General features: G+C 44.6%; 1 protein-coding gene across 2 annotated transcripts in view; it reads left to right on the forward strand.

Moving 5' to 3' along the window:
* Positions 1–713: 713 nt before the first annotated feature.
* The window catches only part of GSN (gelsolin), a 44,820-nt gene continuing 25,332 nt past the window's right edge, over positions 714–20,201 (forward strand). Inside the window, exon 1 of one of the 2 annotated variants that reach the window (XM_044992579.1) lies at positions 714–1,056. In XM_044992579.1, coding sequence (XP_044848514.1) covers positions 838–1,056 — 219 coding nt within the window. In that variant the 5' untranslated portion in view covers positions 714–837. Of the gene's footprint in view, positions 1,057–3,373; positions 3,422–20,201 lie in introns of those variants that run through there. The other variant, XM_044992581.1, reaches the window with a different exon arrangement.

A 20,201-nucleotide genomic window follows, 5' to 3' on the forward strand; every position in this document is an offset into this window, starting at 1 on the left:
ATTGCAGTTAGTTTCTGTGACTTTTCCTAGTACGTCTTCAAATTCTTTTTTAACCTGCCTAACTAGACTTTTACACGTGACTTGCCAGAGTTTTTGTTCCTTTCTATTTTCCTCAGCAGGATTTGACTTCCAATTTTTAAAAGACATCTTTTTTCCCCTCTAACTGCCTTTTTAACCCATGCTCATGTGCTTCATCCTTGACCTGGATGGTCCATCAATCCCCATGGTCCATTCAGTTCTTGGTCACTGCTGATGCTTCTAATAAGGCAGCCAATTAGTGCCAAGTGTAGCAATGGTTTTAGTGGAGTCTGGGACCTGTAAAAAAAGTTTGTCAGTTGTTTCTAATTTGTATACAGTTCTCCAAAATTACAGCTCCTGACAGGACTATGATGAAAGAGCATGTGCCAGGCAGGCAGCTGCCTGGGCTGTTGGACATTTGAGGACCCCACAGACAACTTCAGCAGGTCACAACCCAGTTCTCCCTCCTGTAGTGGAATCGGCCAAGGCCCCACCAATGTTAAGGCTGGGGCTGGATCCAGAAGCCCTTAGGAATCTAGATGAAGCTCGTTAATTTATCTACTCAGACCACTAGCACTACTTGCTAATGCAAATCATCCTCAGCAGCTGCGATTACACTGAAATGAAATGAGCTCGAATAGTTCACATCCAATTAGCTCGGTTGTTGTGTCCTTCTGCTTCTAGGACCACAGCAAAGGGCTGCTGCACAAGGAGGTGGATACCTCCTCTCTATCCTTATGCACCTAACCTCACCGGCTTCCTCCTGTTGCTTCTGCCTCCGTCCTGGCTGCTACACAGACACAGCGCCGCCAGCCCTCCATGGCCCGGCTGCTGGCCCAGCCCCACGCCAGGATCCTCCTCCTGCTGCTCAGTGGAGGACCGAGCCGCGAATCACTCGGTGCCCACGTGCAAGGCCCTGCCCACCCCCGCCCCAGTCCTGCCTGCCCACTGCCAGCCGCTCCGCGCCAGCTTCCTTCAGCCAGCCGGGCGCTGCAGCAACTCGCCAAGTCGCCTCCTGCCTTTAAGCAACAGCTGCAGGTAGGTCCGAGACGAGCGCCCCACGGCAGGGCTCGGGGGGTGCTTGGGGCAAGCGGGAGGCGGGTGCCTGCGCTTGCTCCGGGCTCGTCTGCATCGGCCGCTCCCCGCTGGAGACAGCCCCGGGCGCAGCAGCTGCCCTGTTCCAGCGGGGCAGAGCGGGGACGTGTCGGTCCCTCCTCCCCAGCGGCTGGGGGCGCAGGAAAGAGTCTTTGCAGGCCCGTCTGGGAGGCTGGGGGGACAAGGACCCGATCCCGCCTCCGGTGGGGACAATGGGAAGCTCCGCCTGGACGCCAGCCACTCAGGGTGGAGCCCTCCAGCTTCCGCAGCGGGGCAGGAGCTGGGATGCAGCCGAGCCTCGCCCCGGGGAGCCCGTGTGCCCCCGGCACATGAGCGCCCTGGACTCCGGAGCTGGGGTCCCGTCCCTGGGGAGCAGGGAGCCGCCGTGCGCCCTGGGTTACGCGCATGAGCGCAGCCAGTGGGGACCCACCCAGTCCAATCCTGAGGCGCTGCTGGAGGCTGCGGGGGGCGATCGCTGCTGTCCCTCACCCTGTGGGGGCCACGTAAAATATTCCACGGGTGCCCGTCCAGCACCGGATGGTGCCAGATCCTGGCAAGGAGCTGGGTACCCTCCACTCTCCCTGACTCCCCTGGGAGGGAAAGGTGCGCAGCAGCCTGCAGGACCGAGCCCAGATTCTTTTCGGAGGCATCGTGAATTCTTACTCATTAACCAAGAAGGGAGGTATATGTTGATATTTAAATAAACTCTCCTTCCTGCGGCGCTGGCACTATTTCAAAATCTATACTAAAGAAAGCTCATATGCAAAAAGTTCAAAACCGCCCTAAGTTACTAATGGTACTTTCTGCAGAGCTAACTTTTCTGTTTGGTACACCGCTTTTCACTTAATGGTGAAACTTAGGTGCTGTATCTAACTTAAACAGAGCCACTCATTGGAATTGAAAGAATATTTACATATAATTTTAAATAGCCAGTGAACAAACCTTTCATTAGTAAAGGGACACTTAAAATGTAATCAGTTGTACAACTGTTAACAGATAACATTTTGTTTTCAGTCTTAGCAGCAGAATGGACCCGGCTGCTTTTTGGATGCATATGTGGGGAGTTCTTTTTGGTAATTATGTAGTAGCTTAAGGGTAATAGCTGCTGCTGTGAATTTTATATGGTTGTAAATTCTAGCAGACAAGATGGAAGGTCACTATGAGTCATTGCTTGCATATGCACACACCCACATCAATGGGCATTACTGAAATGGTTTTGGATGGCAAACCATAGTGGAAATGGAAATATAAGCTTGCAGCAGTTTTTTTGTGTGCCTTAAAAACAAACAAGCAAATAGAATATTCTCCTTTTGAGAAAAATATAGTAATACCGCACAGCTGATTGAGTAGCTATGGTATCATTTCACTTATTTATTGATATTAATGGCTGACCAGTGAGATTATTTCAGAGGCACAATAAGGTATTTCCTATTACTACAGTGTTGAGTGCAGTATAAGTACCTAAATAGATAGACTGGGGAGAGCTCAAAGAAATTATTACCTGTAGAAACGAGAGCTGATTCAAAATAGAAATTACTTTTTTGTAGCCTGCTGAAAATGTACACGGCCCTGTACAGTACATGAAGTAGACACGCTCCCTGTCCCTAGAATCTTGCAATCAAAGAGCAAAGAGAATATATTTGCTTAGGTAAAACATCCCCTGGCGTGAACAGAAAATGTATGTTCAAAATCCCTGTGTTTTGTGTGGTATGTGAGATTAATGACAGGGCATCTGCTGTGTGATTTGGCATTACATAGTCCAGCAACACATCATCATATATTTTGTGATGTAGCTACATGATAGTTTCTGTGTTTCAAGGAATTTAACTTTGTTTTTTTTAATTCTCATAAAATCACTGATGTTACAATTTTTTTTCAAAATACTGAAGATGTATGTTCTTGTTGCCCAGAGGCAAAAATACCCCGATGTAATCTGATACAGAAATCCTGGAGAAGCTTCTACTCCATAACATCCCACTGCTGTTCTTGGATATCTTAATAAGAAACCTGTGAAGATTGTATTGGTGGATTTGCAGAGGAGATCAGCGGGTAAAGGGTCATCTTCCTCTGCTTTACAGCTGATTTAGGATAGATGCCAAACACTGGTAAAAATAGCACAAGTCTGTTCACATTGGTGCTGGGAATACTGGGGGCTTTGTGTTTGTTTTTTGCCTGGAGTAATTATGTTTTGAAAACACTATTTGAATAGAAATTTCAAAGATGTATACACTTAAATGTATTTAAAATGTTTCCTAGGAAGAGAGTTAAAAAAGTTATGGGGATGACTTGTTTCAAGGAGGCCTCATTAGTAAGTAGATCCTCTTTGAATAAACTGCTTTGAATGTTAACTTGCTTTTGGATGTAAAAATCCAACTTTGCTAACAAGGATCCTACCATCATTCTTTTTCCTTAGTCTGTTATTTCTCTAACTGATAATTGCAGTTCTTTCCATCCTCCATAGCCAGCTTTATGCATGATGCAAGTTTATTGGCAAAAAAACTTCCCTTTGCTGGGGCATGGCATGGCTCAGCACAGGGTATTCCTACTTTAGGATAAAAAGGGGAGCTTTTATAGCATCTTTCCTCCTCTAGGTTTCTCAAACTACTCTACAAAGTACACCTCTACCCCGATATAACGCAACCCAATATAACACAAATTTGGATATAATGTGGTAAAGCAGTGCTCTGGGGGGGGCAGGGCTGCGCACTCCGGCAGATCAAAGCAAGTTCGATATAATGCAGTTTCACCTATAACGTGGTAAGATTTTTTGGCTTCCGAGGACAGCGTTATATCGGGGTAGAGGTGTAATGAGTTAAATACTGTTTACAATGACTGTTGAGGCAAGTGAAGCCACATTTTTGTGACCTGGAATAGTTCTCACACAACCTTAGACATTGCAGCCAGGTTTATTAATTTTTATCTATGGGAAAGTTTGCACCATAGTCCCTTTGATAAAGTGCCATGAGCAGAAGAGATCCCAATTTAACATGCCCTTGGCTTCTAGCATTTCAGCAGGCTTCTTGCAGAGCACTGCAACGTACGTAGTGGCTACAGTCTTAAGATTTAGAATGGACTCCACACTGTGACCTCCGTACCTGGTGGTGAGAATGCTGGCCACTGTGTCAGAGTGACCCTATAGTGAGTGTGAGTCATTTAAAATACTTAGTTTATCTCAACCATCTATTGGCTTGATCATCCTGTCACTAAAGTCAGTGGGAGCTTTGCCATGGATTTCAGTGGTACTCAGCCTGAAGACAGTTTGGTTTATCTGGAAGCACCTGTAGTCCCAGGAAAGTGTGGGATGTAGTTATACCTCATTGAACAGCAATGATCAATCTGAGTTTGAAGGTGAACATTTTCATATGCATCTAAAAGTTACTGGGGAGATTTTCAGAGACACAACTGGCATTGAATTTCAGTGGGAGCTAGGTCTCTATCTGCCACTTGTGTCGTTGAAAAACTCCCCCATAATAAAGTTTACCTTGTAAAACAAACATGGCACAATGAGTGGCTATTTCCCACAGCCTGATGACAATCAATGTGTTGGGAGGGAAGAGGGAGAAACTGAATCAGAAAATCAAGACGTGCCTATTTCTAAATGACTAAAGAGCAGCAAGGCAGAAATTACAGAGAGTTCTGTTTGTTTCAGCTTTAATCTTAACGTAACCGAAATTCAACCCCTGATCATCATGAGTGTTTTAGCCTGGGACTTTCATTACCAAAGCACAGACCTCTACCAGCTGAGCTGAAGGAGGGGCAGCATTAGCCGATTGCAGTAGTGGGCAGTTGTCCTCCATGGACTAATTCCTAGAAGGGGGAGACAGCATCTAGTTTCAAGCATGCTACGGGCTAGTTTCATAATATAGAGGTGTTGCTGTCAGCTCCAGCTATAATACAGGTTGTCTTGCACTTTCCATTATAAAACCTTGTTTTTTTAAATATTTTCTGTAATATATAAGCAAATCTCGGGCAACTCACAAATGGTTAGTGTGTCTGCCAACATCACAAAGCTGGACACGACTGCTGCAAAAAGAGAAAAGCTCACAAGATGATAAGAGTCCTCCCGACAATACAGAAAGCAGTACTAATATTTTAAAGAACCACCTCGACTAACTGCTGCCTTATATGGGTTTGAATACAACTTTTTTTTCCCCTCTGGTGCAGGAAAGTGATCTGATCTAGGGACTTTTGGTGGGAACCATGCCATTCCTAAAATAGCTGCCATGTATTTGGTGGTTACATTTGTTTTTTCCATTCTCTTCACAAATATGATCTTTCTGGTTTATAATCCGAGTTTGAACATCAATGCAGCTAATCAATAGCTGTCAGATGGAGGAGCATGCTGGGTAGGGATGTGCCACAACACACCAGTGTATCCCCACTTTTACTTCTGCCTCAAGAAACAGCTGTTTTTGAAAGGGGGCAAGAGTTACCAAATTGCATTGAAGCCAGTGGAACTCTGAGTCCTTCATTCAAGTCAGATGCAAATCACTGTTAAGCTTAACTATCAAGTAACTTTTGTGAGACACTGAGTAACACTGGACAGCAAAAAGCAGATGTTCTAGGTTAGTTTTTGTTCATTCATACAGCATTTAGGAATATAGGAATTGCCATGTGGACTGTCTAGTCCAGTATCCTCTGTCTGAGGCTGGCCAGTATCAGATGCTCCACAGGAAGAATTAAGAAACACAGAGTGTGGATGTTCTCATTTTCTATATACATTTCGAATCCTATTTTGAATCCTGCTGAACTCCTGATTCAGTGATGTCTAGTGCCACTGAGTTCCACAAGCATCAGCTGGAGTACTGTCTCCAGTTTTGGGCACCACACTTTAAGAAAGATGTGAACAAATTGGGGAGATTCCATAGAAGAGCAACAAAATGATACGACATTTGGCAAACATGGCCTATGAGGACAGGCTGAAAGAACTGGGCATGTTTACTCTAGAGAAGAGAAGAATGGAGGGGGCGGGGGACGTAATCTTCAAATAGGTAAAAGGCTTTATATAAATATAATTATAAAGATAGTTAAACATTGGAACAGGTTACCTAAGGAGTTTGTGGAATCCCCATCACTGGAGGTTTTTTAAGACAAGGCTAGACAAACACCTGTCAGAGATGGTCTAGGTTTACTTAATCCTGCTTCAGCATGCGGGGCGGGCTGGACTAGATGACCTTTTGAGGTCTCTTCTATCCCTGCATTTTTATGATTATGTTCTACATAATCTCTATCATTTGTAAATTTGCTGCTTTTCAATGTCATTGACTGTCCCCTTTTTCTTGTATTATGAGAAAGGATAAGTGGAAGTACATGATTATCTTTCCTGTGCAATTAATTATTTTGTATACTTCTGTCATGTCTCCTCTTATTCTTCTCCTCCACATAAAATTAAAGTCCCAGTCTTTTCAAGCTCATCATGCGTTTATCACTCCAAACAAAAGTATGAACAAACAATTTTAGGAGGCTGAGGGATAGAGAAAGAGCTTAAAATGGTTATCAGCTTCTCCATAAAGGGATGCATTTGCATTTGGGTCCTGTGTTAATTGAAAGGATACCAGAGACTAGATTTAAAAAAAGAAAACTCCTTGAATGGGGATGGCACACAGCACATGTGTTGTTTTAGGATGTCAAGGAGTTTCACAAATATGACATGGTTTTGATGCAGAAGGGTCCACAGGACAGTGATCATGTTAAAAGTTAAACACTTAATGCTCAGGACAAGATGTAGCTACTTGGACAAGTGCAGCATATAGTTCAAATATATAGTATTAGCCGCCTTGCTGTTTCAAAACAGATCCTGCAACCTGTGTCATGCCCTCTACCCTGACCAAGACCTCAGAGAGGGGGATTTATATTTGTTAGATCCCAGTTCTGCTTCCTCCAAGACCCATTTCAGAGCAGCATCCCCTTGGAACTTACTGGACATGTCCACTAGGAATCCTGCCACCTTAAAATGCAGCCTGGGTAACTTATTTTCCCTCCCACATGGTCCACAATGGAGGAGTCAGGCTGCTCCTCAGCAATCAGGCAGCACAGACTGTGGGGTTTGTCTGAGCAAAAAATATCCATCTTCCCAAAATAGTTCTCTGAGCAGAAAATTGCTTTTAATGTAGCACTATGAAAAAGAAAATGGAGTGTAAGACAGAAAGGAGGGGATCTGAAATGCAGCGTGTTAGCCATTGTACCTACTCTGCTTCCCAGGGCCGTCCTTACCCATACGCAAAGCGCGCAGCTGCGTAGGGCACCAGGGAATTTGAGGCATCACATTTCCTGGTGCCCTGTGCAGCTGCGTGCTGCTCCAGCCCCTGCTCTGCCTCTTCCCCATGGCTCCCATCCCTGCCCTGCCTCTTCCCACCCCGGCTCTGCCCCAGCCCTGCCCCCACTCCCCTGAGGGCTGCTGCAGGGGATGGGCCTGCACTCACTGCATGGTAAATGGAGCAACCTGGCCCCAGCCTGCTCCGCTCCCCTGGCTCCCAGCCACACTGCTGGTGAGTGCTGGGGGCGGGGGTGGTTCCTCCCTGCCCCCCAAGCCTGGGAGACAGGGGAGCAGAGCGGATGGGCTGGGGCCGGGGGGCAGTTTCCCCCCTTCCCCCCAGCCCTCTCCCCGTGGAGGCCTGGGGCCAGCCGCCCACGGAGGCCTGGGCCCCCCCACAGCCCCCTCACTGCGGGCTGCGTAGGGTACCAAAATGGCTAGGGACGGCCCTGCTGCTTCCTACACTGATTTGCTGCTCACGTCTCCATTCAAGGCACAGTCCTAGAAAAGATGGAGGAGGAACGTTTTTTTGCAGGAAAAGGAAAAGCAAAAGCAAAAGGAGTCAGTGGGACAAGCCACTGCACAGACTCCATGCGAGCAGGACTTGGATTCCAGAGAACGTCCTCCTGCTTCACCCCTGCTTCCTGAAAGGTCATGTTGGCAAGCATATGTTATTTACACCACATCGTGCAATCTCAGATTTCCTGACTGGAAGAGTACGTTAGTCAGGCTTTTTGTCAGCATGCTGCTCGATCACTATCACTGCACCACTATGTTTATGTGCGCTCCTCCATTTGTACCTGTTCAGCCGGTAGCTGTTCCAGCATACATTATTTATTTAATTTTTGTATTGCAGCAGAGGCTACACTCAGGACCATTGTGTAAAGTGCTGTACAAACACACATGAAGATGTGAACCCCGCCCAAAAGAGTTTACCATCTTGTACCTCTTCTACCAGTACAAATCTGTACCTGTTCTGTTTGCAGAGTACTGTTTATATACTGGTACCTGTTCTATTGAGATAAGAACCCACCCTGAACAATAATTAACTGGTTTCCCAGTGCCCTCTAGCAGCATTGTCAGGCACTCAAAATCTTAGAGCACCTGTCTCAAGGGTACCTAGGCTATAAACATTTTTAAGCACCTATCTCTAGAATTTAACTTCCTGTTCTTTGACCTGATTCATTCAGATGTTGAAGGTGTGCCTAGTAATAGGATTAAGTAATAGCAGCCACCTTGGGGTTATGGGTATTCTGCATCCAGCTAGGGAAGGCAACAGGTTGGCTAGTATCTGTACAAACATTAAAGTCCTAGGGACATGCCTTACTTAGGTAAATAACTTACGAGCCTAGCACAATGCTAGACTGAGGGGAAAGGAAGCTCTAGCATTTGGCTGTCTTCCACAGGGACTAATCTGCCTAATTGCTGTTCTGTCAGCTTCTCTTAGGGGGATTCATTGTAGCATATATCACAAGGTTATGCTAGAAGGGCTTTGTGAAGCAATATGGGAACTCAAAACATCCCATCAATCCATAGCTAGTCAATATCACACCATGGAGTGTAAATGGTAGCTTGCTGTGGTATTGTATATAATTCTGGCTAGACACACTTCTCTCCATTTGGAACTGCACTGAGATGCATCCAGTTAACTGTGTGTGAAGGATATTCAGAGTAGGAGTCAGTGATCCTGAGAGGACTCTGAGAAGTGATGGGGTGGGAGAACTTGCTTCTGTGGATTCTCAAGAAAACTGATTCCTTCCTACCTAGCTGGAAAGATAGTCACCCCTCCTGCCCCAGTCTATAGGACAATCTGGATTTTTGATCACCCTCCTCCTCCAGGAGGAGCCTGGAGAATCCCAATTGATCTCAGGCATGGAGGTTTCTATTCTGTGCACAGCAATCACTGGAGAGAGACTTGCTTGTCTATATTAGGAGCTAGTTGGTGAGTCAGTGGGAAATCATCCGACAATGTTTAAACATATGGACTTAGTAAACGTTTTCACACAAAAAATGATAGCTACAATTCAAAACAAAATATATAAAATGCAGAAGGAAGTGAATCATGCAAAAGAAGCAAGATCTTTCAGATTGGACAGAGCCCCAAATTCTAGCTGAAATCAAAATCGTTAGGGCTTTGTTCTCTCTTGCTTTCTGATCCGAGTAACACTTTGGTTCCCCAACACCAAAAGTCTGAATCATGTTAATAAAAACAAACAAACCAACCCTCCAGCGCTATCTGTGTAATCACCATAAAGAGAACTTTACACACCTTAATATGAAGAGGAACTAGGTAGTATACTGTCTATGTGTTAATGATATTGCCTTCTAGTGACTGGCTGGCAGAGATGATCAGCTAGCTGGTAAGGGACTATTTCTTTAGCTCAGGTTGCGATGGACCTCTTTTTGCAACTAAACAAGGGTTCCAGTCCTGGCTGCTCAAATGTATATGATGAATGCAGTAGTTGTGTCTAGGTTTGTTATATCAGGGGAGAGAATTGATAGAATATACTCATATAGTCCTTTGTATTTTCAGAGCAGCATGAAAACATTAACTTTATAAATCACCACAACAGCTCTATGATGTTTGACTGTACAAACTGAATGAAATGCAAGATGTAAACAAATAGCATACAGGCTGAAAAATAAATTAGAATGTTACTTTATCTTTTAGTAATATCGGCTGCTGGTAACAAAAATTCAAATGTGAACCTGATTATTTAAAAGGATACATTCTAACAAAGCCCAGGTTTTGGTGTAAGTAATATGACGGAGATAAACAATAGACTTGTCATATATGTCAGTATGTATTGTTAGTAAAACACACCCAGTTACTGTCACAGGAACTCACGAGGCCGCAGAGCATTTAGTTTTTGTCGCTGTATCTCATTGTAGGATTATGATTTTGCCCTGTTAGCCAGCTACAATCTGGGGATATTACGTTGGAAAGATAAAATTGGTTTACATGCAGTGGATTGGAATCCACTAATCCTCTTTCTGAAAGACCAGGCTATTTAATACCATGTCTATACTACAGAAATAATCAGGTCTAAAAATGTTGCCCATGTGTATTGCAAGAGTGTTATTACTAGTGTGGACAGAAAAAACTCCAAACATGTTCAGGAACACAATTTTCATCAACTTATGTCAGCAAGTTAGTGTCATTTCTTCAGGGGCTAAAACATGTTTTTCCTTTCCACTCAGGGTGAGAAAACTATGCTATATCATGTTTGGAACACAACCCTGGATCTCATTTGTAATTGAGCTGATTTTGTAGGTTAGAAAGGTTTGGAAAAGAGCAGAGTGACCTTTGACTTTTCATTGGTGGAAGATTCTTCAGCTCTTTCTAAAAAGCACATCCGACCTCTTTTAAAGTTCTGAGCGTGGTTGTTCAGCAAGGTCTCTGGCTGTGAATGGGGGTAGAACTCAAAATGTGGGCTGAATGGTCACCTCTGGTGTTCCTGCCATTCACCATTGTCCCAACCATTGCAGTGAGTGGAAAAATGTGCTGACAGATGAGCACTTTTTGCGCTGAGGCGCCAGTATAACCACATTCCCTTGGTGGAGAGGCGGTAATTTAGCCTCTTCCCCACAAAGGCCTGAAAATGTTTACTTTCAGCTTTGTTTCAGGAATGATGAGCCACCTGTTATAAGGATTAACAAAAGCTAACCTGCAGCAGCTGGTTTACAACAAAAGTTGTTTTTATTACATTTTAATCATAGAGGCCACAGCTGAGATCAGGCTCTCCATTGTGTGAGGCACTGTACAAAAACAGGAAGAAAATCCCTGCTCCAAATTGCTTACCAACAAAACAGAGGGAAAAAAGAGGCACAAAGGACTAAATTGACTCACCTGAGGTCAGTGGCAAGCCAGGCATAAAACCCAGATTATCTGAGGCACAGCCCATATCCTGTTCAGTGGACTACACTGCCTCTCTAGTTACACTGACTACACTATACAGCTCTTCCAGAATAACTCCATGTGGAGACAAACCCTGAAAAGCAACTGGGTAAATCCTGGCCCACTTTTAAAACGCTGCTTTTGAGGAAGGAAGATACTGCAGCAAAAGCAGGGATGATGAACTGAAAGGATCACTTGTGCTCGTGTGCCCTTGGGATAAGGGCTTGAGAAATGTTTGATTGGTAGGCAGTCTGTCCGTTTTGCTTACCATTGTGGGCTGCATATACAGCTCTCTCTGTGTTATGTGGGCCGCATCCTATATATGTGCTACCTGTATGGCCCTGAGGATGGCACATGGGCCACAGTTGTGTGCTGATTGGGCTGCAAGCAGCCTGTAGGTTGAGAACCACTGATTTAGATGAATAAACCAAAAACTAAATACAAGCACCAAGCACTTATATAGCGGTTGTTTTAATTCTTACTATCTGCTCCCTGCTCAGACCAACCCCCAGCCCTCCACTACAAGAAACTTATTATGGGTTTTGAACATATATAGGTTTGAGCTTTATTAAGGTAATAGATTGTATACGTTCAGTGCTGCTTTATGTATTGTAAAGGTCTTTACGAGGAGGGAAGCAGAACATTGGATGGGGATGGTTTGGGGCCCAGGTGCTAGCTGGAGAGGAGGAAACCGATTAGCGAGGTCATGGCCTTCACCTTGAGTGGCTGCTGCTGGCAGTACGGCAGCTTAAGGTGCAGGCACAATAGGGACCATGCACTAGCGCTCAGAGCTGGGCTTCTGCTGGGATACGACAAAGTTACAGCTAAATGTTTTTAATCACAAATAGATCTTCTACAAACGTAACAATTGCTTATACTTCTCTCTCCCTTGATAAGCCGATAGCAGTGGTTTGTTGTCAGAGCTCACAAGTCTGATCCACTTGCATCCATCAGCTTTGTGTTTTATGCTACAGTTACTGTGAAGAGCCCTATTTTGGGCCTCTGCAGATTGCATTTCATCTCACTCCTCATTCTGGGCACTTCGGCTATGGTTTCCAGTTCCTTTTTTCCTTAGGAACCATTTATTACTTGTTCGTTGATTTGGTCAGGAGGTTCGTAAATTGAACAAGAATGTCTGTGTTGCTGGGGGGTGTACAGCTTTGCCAGCTCTACCATGCCAGGAGAGCAAGTAGTCGCCCGAGGCTGCAAAACATTGCTCCTGTTTGTTTGTGTTGTGTGACTGGGGGCTGGTGGGATGAACATGTGCCAGTTTCCCTCCAGCGGATGCTGTGTAGAACCTTGGCACGTGTCCTCCTCCTATATCAACATCTCAGGCGCTTTTGTTTTTTTGCTATTGCCACCTGATCTAAGAGTGGTTTATAACATAGCAAGATTGTTGGCTTAACATGGAGAATTGTATCTCACTGGGTACTTATGTCTTCCTCTAAGATGTGAGCTATTCTCAGCATGTTGGCAATGTGAATATCTAGGTCATTTGTGCATAATCTGGCTGCAGTGCAAAATCATCCTGAGCTACCAAACCAAAGACAGATTCTTGTTTACATACTTAACACAGCAGGAAGCATGTAAAAAAAATAGCTTGGGTCATGCAGAATAAATAACCAGGTCTTCTGTCCTTTGGAGAAGATGCTGTGGACAGATTCCAGTAAGATGTGTTTACACCTGTAATCAGGGACAAAATCTTAAATGGATTTGTGTGTGTGCGCACTTTTGCAGAATAACTGTTCAGCGGGTGTGTGGTCTAGGATCTTTGAGTGAACACAGATCCAAAACTGTTTTTCCTTTATTAAACGTATTGACACGTGTGTGCTTCATGAGTAAAGAGGAGGTAGGATTTAATATTCACAACCAAAGCAATCACTGATCACAAAAGCGATTGATGAGGAACTAGTGCCTGCTTGAAAGCTGGAATTCAGCAAGTGATGCGAAGGAAGGGAAAGAAGTTCTTGAGGCCAATGTACAGGTCTTTGAGATCAAGTCAGGAGGTCCAGCCTGTCTTCCTGGTTCTGCCACACGCTCCCTTTGTGACCTAGGACAAGTCTCTTGGGCCAAAAGTGGCCACTGATTCTCAGAACCTCAGCTTTTGAGATGCATTTTCAGAGGTGCTGAGGAGCCCTGCCCTCAACACTCATTTTAGTGACACTCCTTCAGTAACATGGGCTCTGTGTCAGAGCCCTTCTCTTAGCTGACTGAACTTCTGGTCCTGTGGGAAATCATCTGCATTCAGATAAAATGCAGCATTAAAATTTCACGGTCTGGGCACAGGATCAGCTCACAAGTGATAATGTTTAGAAAGTATCATGAAGAGTAAAAAATTGCTGAACAGAGAACCTTTCAAGTAGGGAGTCTCTTTGAATTTGGAGGACAGTATGGAAAACTATGGGTCTGATTCTCTATGGACTTGCATGTTGTGTCACCATTTACACTATGCCACGGTAGGGTAAATGTCACAATTCTGACTTGGGAGCTTCATACTCATCCCTTTGCATACGTTCAAGTGACCACACAAGATGCAAAGTAGTGGACAATGAGGACCTCCATCTCTGTCAGCTCTCCTAAAAGAAAAGTTACAGGCTAAGTGCAGATTGAGAACACCTGTTTACCTCAAGCCTCTGCTTTGGCGAGATCCAGACTTGCACAAAAATGTTCCTTTCTTCTCTGAAGGAAGAGCCAGCGCTCCTCTGACAGATTGCACAGTGCCTCAGCCACTATTGTTGGGACAGGCAAGAGCACTAAAGCAGGTTGCAGCCTCTTCTCATTGCTCATCTTATATTAAGGAGATTTGACGTTCCCGTTTCTGCGTAATTGCACCAGGCTGGTCACACCTATTGGCCTGTAGGCCACATACCATGTCCTCCCATTTGTGTATCGCTTAGTGATTCTTTATGCAGAACTAGAACACCTAGTCAGCATTTTAGCACTGATTTGCATTTGAATACGATTTAGGATTTGTTTGCTCACAAATAAAAGAAAGCAGCTGGCTTTCTGAGATCCTGAGGTGTTGTGTGTACTGTGTATTTAAGAGCACGACTGAACTCCTACTTATTGTGTTCACTAGGGTAGGGCTTTGTGGTTGAATCAGTAGATTCTCAGCTGGGTGTGACTGTCTCTCATCCTAGATGTGGTCCTAGAATGTTCACAGAGGGCCTAGTTCTTTTCTCCCATGCCAGTTTGAGCTTGGTGTAACTTCAGTGGAGTTGCTCCTAATTTACAACAGTGCAAGTGGGAAGAGAATCAGGCTCTTAAGTTGAGATTTTAAACGTTAGCACTTCCTCCTGAAACCTTGTGTTTAATAGGTGGGTCTTACTTAAGTGACTAAAAGCTAGCAGCAAAAAACTAGTAGTTGTTGGAAATATCAGAATAGAGCTGGAATTGTTAATCATGAGGCAAAGAACATAAGAATGGCCATACTGGTTAGACCAAAGGTCTGTCTAGCCCAGTATCCTGTCGTCTGACAGTGGCCCAGTGCCAGGTGCCCCAGAGGGAATGAACAGAACAGGGAATCATCAAGTGATCCATCCCCTGTCACCCACGCCCAACTTCTGTCAAACAGATGCTAGGGACGCCATCCCTGCCCGTCCTGGCTAATAGCCATTGGTGGACCCATCCTCCATGAATTTATCTAGGTTTTTTTTTTAACCCTGTTATAGTCTTGGTCTTCACAACATCCTCTGACAAAGATTTCCACAGGTTGACTGTGCCCAGAATATGCATATAATAATTTGGCCTGTTTCACCTGGCTATTCTCATTTGTTAAAAGGATTCCACGGGAATGTTAATCTGTGAATGCAAAAAACAACTTTGCCCACAACAAAGATATTGCTATACTTTGGGGGGAGGAAATTTTAACTTGTTCTCGACAAGATTTAGTTTTTAAAGTTGAGGGGAGCGTTGTTAAAAGGACATCGTCGACTTGAACGTTGTGAGCTTCTGATAAAGCCGCCTTTAGTCAGTGTCCTGAATTTTGTTTTAAATGTACGTTTGTACCATTCATTTTATGTACCTCAGTAGCGTGTTGGTTTTCATTAGTATGAATTTTTTCAAATGTGAAAAAAAAATACAACAAAAAAGTTTTGGGCTGTGTGTGCAAAAGGAAAAAAGTAGCATTGGACTTACCCACCTAGAAGGGTGGGTGCAGCAGTTAACTACTGCTAGCATGCATAAGCAGCAGCCAGTACTAGGAACACCATTAGCAATGCTGTTCCTCAGACAGCGAGAGACAAAACTAAAATAGATTATGGGGTTACTGTGGTTGTCCTAAAGATGCTTCCTTTACAAGTTTCTCAGCGTGGGGATTGTTTTTAGTTGTGTGTGTGTGTATATGAATTTAGTGCTGCGTGGAGACCAATGACAGATCTAATCTACTGTTTTAGATATTTTTCAGTGCTTGTCACCTTGGTGATAAAGCTGAAAGAGACCATGCGGCCTTTTCAGTGTCTGACTTAAGACTTAGTCACTCATGCTATATGCAAATTTGGCAAAGAGCTAAAAAAAAAAAAAGACAAATATTTGACTGTTTCCAGGGTGCAGTGTCATCAGATGTTAATATTGTACTGAATTGCTCTCTTCCACTATACTGTCTTGTGTAGAGTGACCAGATGTCCCTATTTTATAGGGACAGTCAGGGCCGGCTCTAGACCCCAGCGTGCCAAGCGCACGCTTGGGGAGGCATGCCGCCGGGAGGGCGTGCCTGCGGAGGGTCCGGTCGTCCGGCGGTTACGGTGGACCTGCCACAGGCATGCCTGCGGAGGGTCCGCTGGTCCCGCGGCTCGGGTGGACCTCCCGCAGGCATGCCTGCGGATGCTCCACCGGAGCCGCGGGACCAGCGGACCCTCTGCAGGAGGTCCACCGGAGCCGCGGGACTGGCGACCGCCAGAGCGCCCCCCCCGCGGCATGCCGCCATGCTTGGGGCGGCACAATTGCTAGAGCCGCCCCTGGGGACAGTCCCAATATTTGGGGCGTTTTCTTCTATAGGCGCCTGTTTACCCCCTCCCCCCATGCCATCCTGATGTTTCACACTGGCTGTCTGGTCACCCTAGTCTTGTAGGATGTCACAGGGTTTCTTTAAAGCTGCAGAGACACTTTGCTGATCCCACAAATTCCCACAGTTTGTGCAAATTCATCAAGGCATTTCACCAATCACAGGTGTAGAACAGAGATGAAGAAAAGTGAGAATTTTTAGTATCTCAGTGATTACTACGCTCTGTATCTAGAGCCTTGAACCTACCTAGAGGCTGGATTATGGAAAATAAGCCAGGCTCGATGCCTATCAAAATGCTTGCCAAAGAGTTTCCTCTTATGCCTTCCAAACCAACTTGTCAGTTGCAGCTGGAAGTACTGAGCTAGCCTGCTGCTGCTTTTTGTTCTTGATGCCTTTTATCTAAATAACTATTTATAGCCATGCAAAGCAGCATTAGTTGGTAGACAATAAGTCTGTGAAGCCAGCCAGGGGTTATTCCCAATAATGGTGCCACGCAACACTGCCCTCCTGTCTTTCTAGAGGAACAATACTCGTGTAAAGCATGTATGTAAACCTGCAAGCTGAGTAGAAACCAATGTGCAAAGTATGGACTTTTCAAGTAACAAGGCAAAAATCAGAATTCAGCAGAGGAATTACTACAAGCAAGGGTTACTAGTAGGAAGTTAGGTAATGTAAAATAATATAGGCTCCGAGTGTCCATGGAACAACATTTATTAAAAGAAAACACATTGCTGGTCATAAGTAATTATACTTGTGACTCTGATGGCTTTTCAAGAGCTTTTCTGGTCCCTTTGGATAAAGTGCATCAGCCAGATTGTAAAAGCGTTTACTAAGCCAAAAGGAAAAAAAATATAAAACTTCCAGAATATTAGCAAAGCCATTCATGCAAATGTGTAATTAAGGTTTTTATTTTCCAATGGGTGGAACATGTATAGGACAGACAAGAACACTGCATCTATTACATCTCCTGTGTAACTAGTTTTATTCTATGAGCATTTGTCAGGCAGGACTTTCGGACAAGTCTGTTCGTTGGTGCAAGTCACCGTTTTATTCTTGAACCCAGTGTTATTATTGTAATAATTCGCAGTGCCAGTTACCGTTATTTTAACCAGGTAGTTAATTGTATTCTTCACAATGCAAAGTGTTAAGTGATGAAAGAAAAATGTAATGCATGATTAACTCACGGTGAGAGCTCTGTAAAATGTTCTAGCCAGGCTCAAGTCATCGTGGTTTCAGCTTTCATTACAAACTCAGACCAAGTTCCTCAAAAGGTTTCTAGCAAACCTGGTATCAACTTATGGGCTTGTGTTAACACCATGCCGATCTCACTGGTTCCTTGTTTCAGTGCAAAGCCAGGAGGAAGTCAGGGGGTTTGGCTGAATTTTGAGTTGGTTTTAGGGTTTGTTCTAACATGCAACTTGTGGTAGAATTTTCTGAACTGAAAAGCCTTATTTTAGTACAGGTCTACTTGTCCTGGCCACTGACTCATTGCTTCCCATCAGATGGGATGCATGCTGGGAAGTCCCCACTTCTGGTGGAAAAGGATTATAGACTCAGAGCCCATACCAGTTATGATAGATGGATTCAGGATATGTGGCAGAGAGAGAATGCAGTGAGTGACTGGTAAATGGGAAACAGAGTGGCTCTCCAAGAGACTTTCCAATGCACTGGCATGGGAAGTGTCACCCTGAGGGTGCACAGTGCCCCAAAGGGGGTGAAGAGGAGGTGGGGCCATGAGCTGCATGGAGGGGTTTGTGTTGCACTCCAGCAAGGCATACGTGCACCCAGGAGCTCCCTGAGACAGAGCAGCCCCTAAGGCTTCCTTTGGTGTGTGCATCTCTGCACTGCGCCCAACCAAGGCCTGTGCAAACGTGGCCCTGTGAATCTGGTGGTGCTGTAATGCAGGGGAGAGAGAGAACTGGCTGACTGCAAAGGCAGTTGTGGGCCTTCAGGGTGCAATGTGAGCTGGTTCCTAAGGGAAGTTACTGCAGCAGGAATGCTGGTTGTACACTTACTGGAATAAGGCTTGCTATTCACTACTATAGGGGTTAAATCTCTAGCCTGCTGCCTGCCTGCCTGCCTCCCTCCCGGCTTGGGCAAATCCCAGTTTGACAGTCTGCCCCAGGGAGGGTCCTTTTCTGCTAGAAGCAGTCAGGTGTCTCCTGAAGCTTAGGATAAAGAGAAGCCACAGACCCAAATGAAGTGCACAGAGAGCACAAGAGTGCAGATGTGACAGTGTAATTCACTTCTGTGCCGGCTGCAAATTCCCTGTGATTCAGCTTTCTTCCAGCAGTGACCAAGGCCTCCTTTATCATCTCGATTTAGCCAGCTGTGATTCCTTGTGATCCCACTTTGCCTAGGAGAGTTCCATCTGCATTTGTCTACATTAGAGCCAGACAGTGGCCTTGTTTGCATTGCTTATAGCACAGCTTTGTTTAACAAAACAACCCCCCAAACCCTCAGTTTCCTTGTTATTGTAAATAGAATTCCTTTCACTGCAGAAGCTAAGGGCCTATGGGCAAAGTGTGCTGGTTTCTTTGGGATATTAAAGGAGAAGCTGGCTGCTTAGCAATGAGTTAATTTCTCTTTTTAAAATGCAAAGCAGTCAGCTTAGCTAGACTGCAGCCTTCCCTCTGCCTGCCAGGCAGAGTGTACATGAGTCCCAGGTTTGAAAGAAGAGGACACTCCAGTTAAAGAAGCAGGCAGCATAAAGCAAAAAGAACAGCATATTGTAGCTGGTCTTGTACAGACTGGACAGCATGCCTGATGCAGCCCAACAAAGCCAGCTAAAAAGAGGTTTCCAATTTACCTACTTCCAAGTTCTTCGCTGCAAATGTGTAGGTGCCAAAATTTCTGATATCAACCAATTACCGGGTACTTCGCTTCATGGAAGGGAAGTAATTTATAGCACTTACTCCTTGCTAATGAGACACAGCAATAAAGCTCAGATGGAAATAAATTAAGTGGCTGGTTAGCCCGGTTACTTTTCAGATTTACATAAAGCTTGCTAGGACCAGTACAGAGTAGTGTTTTCAAAGTCTAGAAACAGTTAAAATCCAAGTAAAGAATAAAAAAACCTCAAGTGTTTTTTTTAAAGTTGTTTGTACTTTTGTTTTAAATATTGTGGGCTGGCCTGTGCTGCCCTCAGCTGGTGAGCTTTTACTGACATGGGTAGTCCTATTGACTTGCCACAGCAGAAATGGTGTGGTAATTTACTCTGTCTCCAGCTGCTTGGAGTAACCAACCATGAGAGTTGGGTCTCCCCTTTCTTAAGGGGATGCACCCAAACAATGAATCACGGTGTATTATATAAAGAGGGCACTGTAGCACCTGGCAGAGCAGTTATTATGCATTGTCCATATGTACTAAAGAAATACAATCTGTACTAGCACTGAAATGAAATTTCAGTTCTCATACCAAAAAAGTTTAGAGGCTTTAAAAAAAAATTCCCCTACAGTCCTAGAAATGTAAAGAACTAAGAAGGTTTTGTGATATGATGGGGATGTGGGTGTACACTAGTCCAGTTTGACTGGACACCCTAAAAATCCTGCCTTCTTCAAATGCATGTTTCTCTCATAAAAAATGTCTAACAATAGTGGTGCCCACTGGAATAGTAACGTAAACGGTTGCACAAGGCATTTTAACTCTAAAGGAGTGTTGGTTCCCCTCTCTCTCTCTCTCCAGTTTATTGTTTAAGAAACAACCAACTGTTTTCCTACCTGTTTAGGAAAACTAATTTTGATGCTCATACCACCACTTCCAACTTTGTCTACCCCCCTCCCCCCAAACACACACACCCTTCCTCTTTCTGAAACACAGACACTTCTCCAAGCTAAATCTATACACCACCAAACAGATGTGCTCTCCCTCCCTGTTTCACACTGTTTTTACCAATAATATAATTTATAAGCAGATGTGGAACAGTAATTTTCCAC

This window comes from Mauremys mutica, chromosome 18 (genome assembly GCF_020497125.1).
Source record: "Mauremys mutica isolate MM-2020 ecotype Southern chromosome 18, ASM2049712v1, whole genome shotgun sequence".
In the NCBI taxonomy this organism is placed as follows: domain Eukaryota; kingdom Metazoa; phylum Chordata; order Testudines; family Geoemydidae; genus Mauremys; species Mauremys mutica.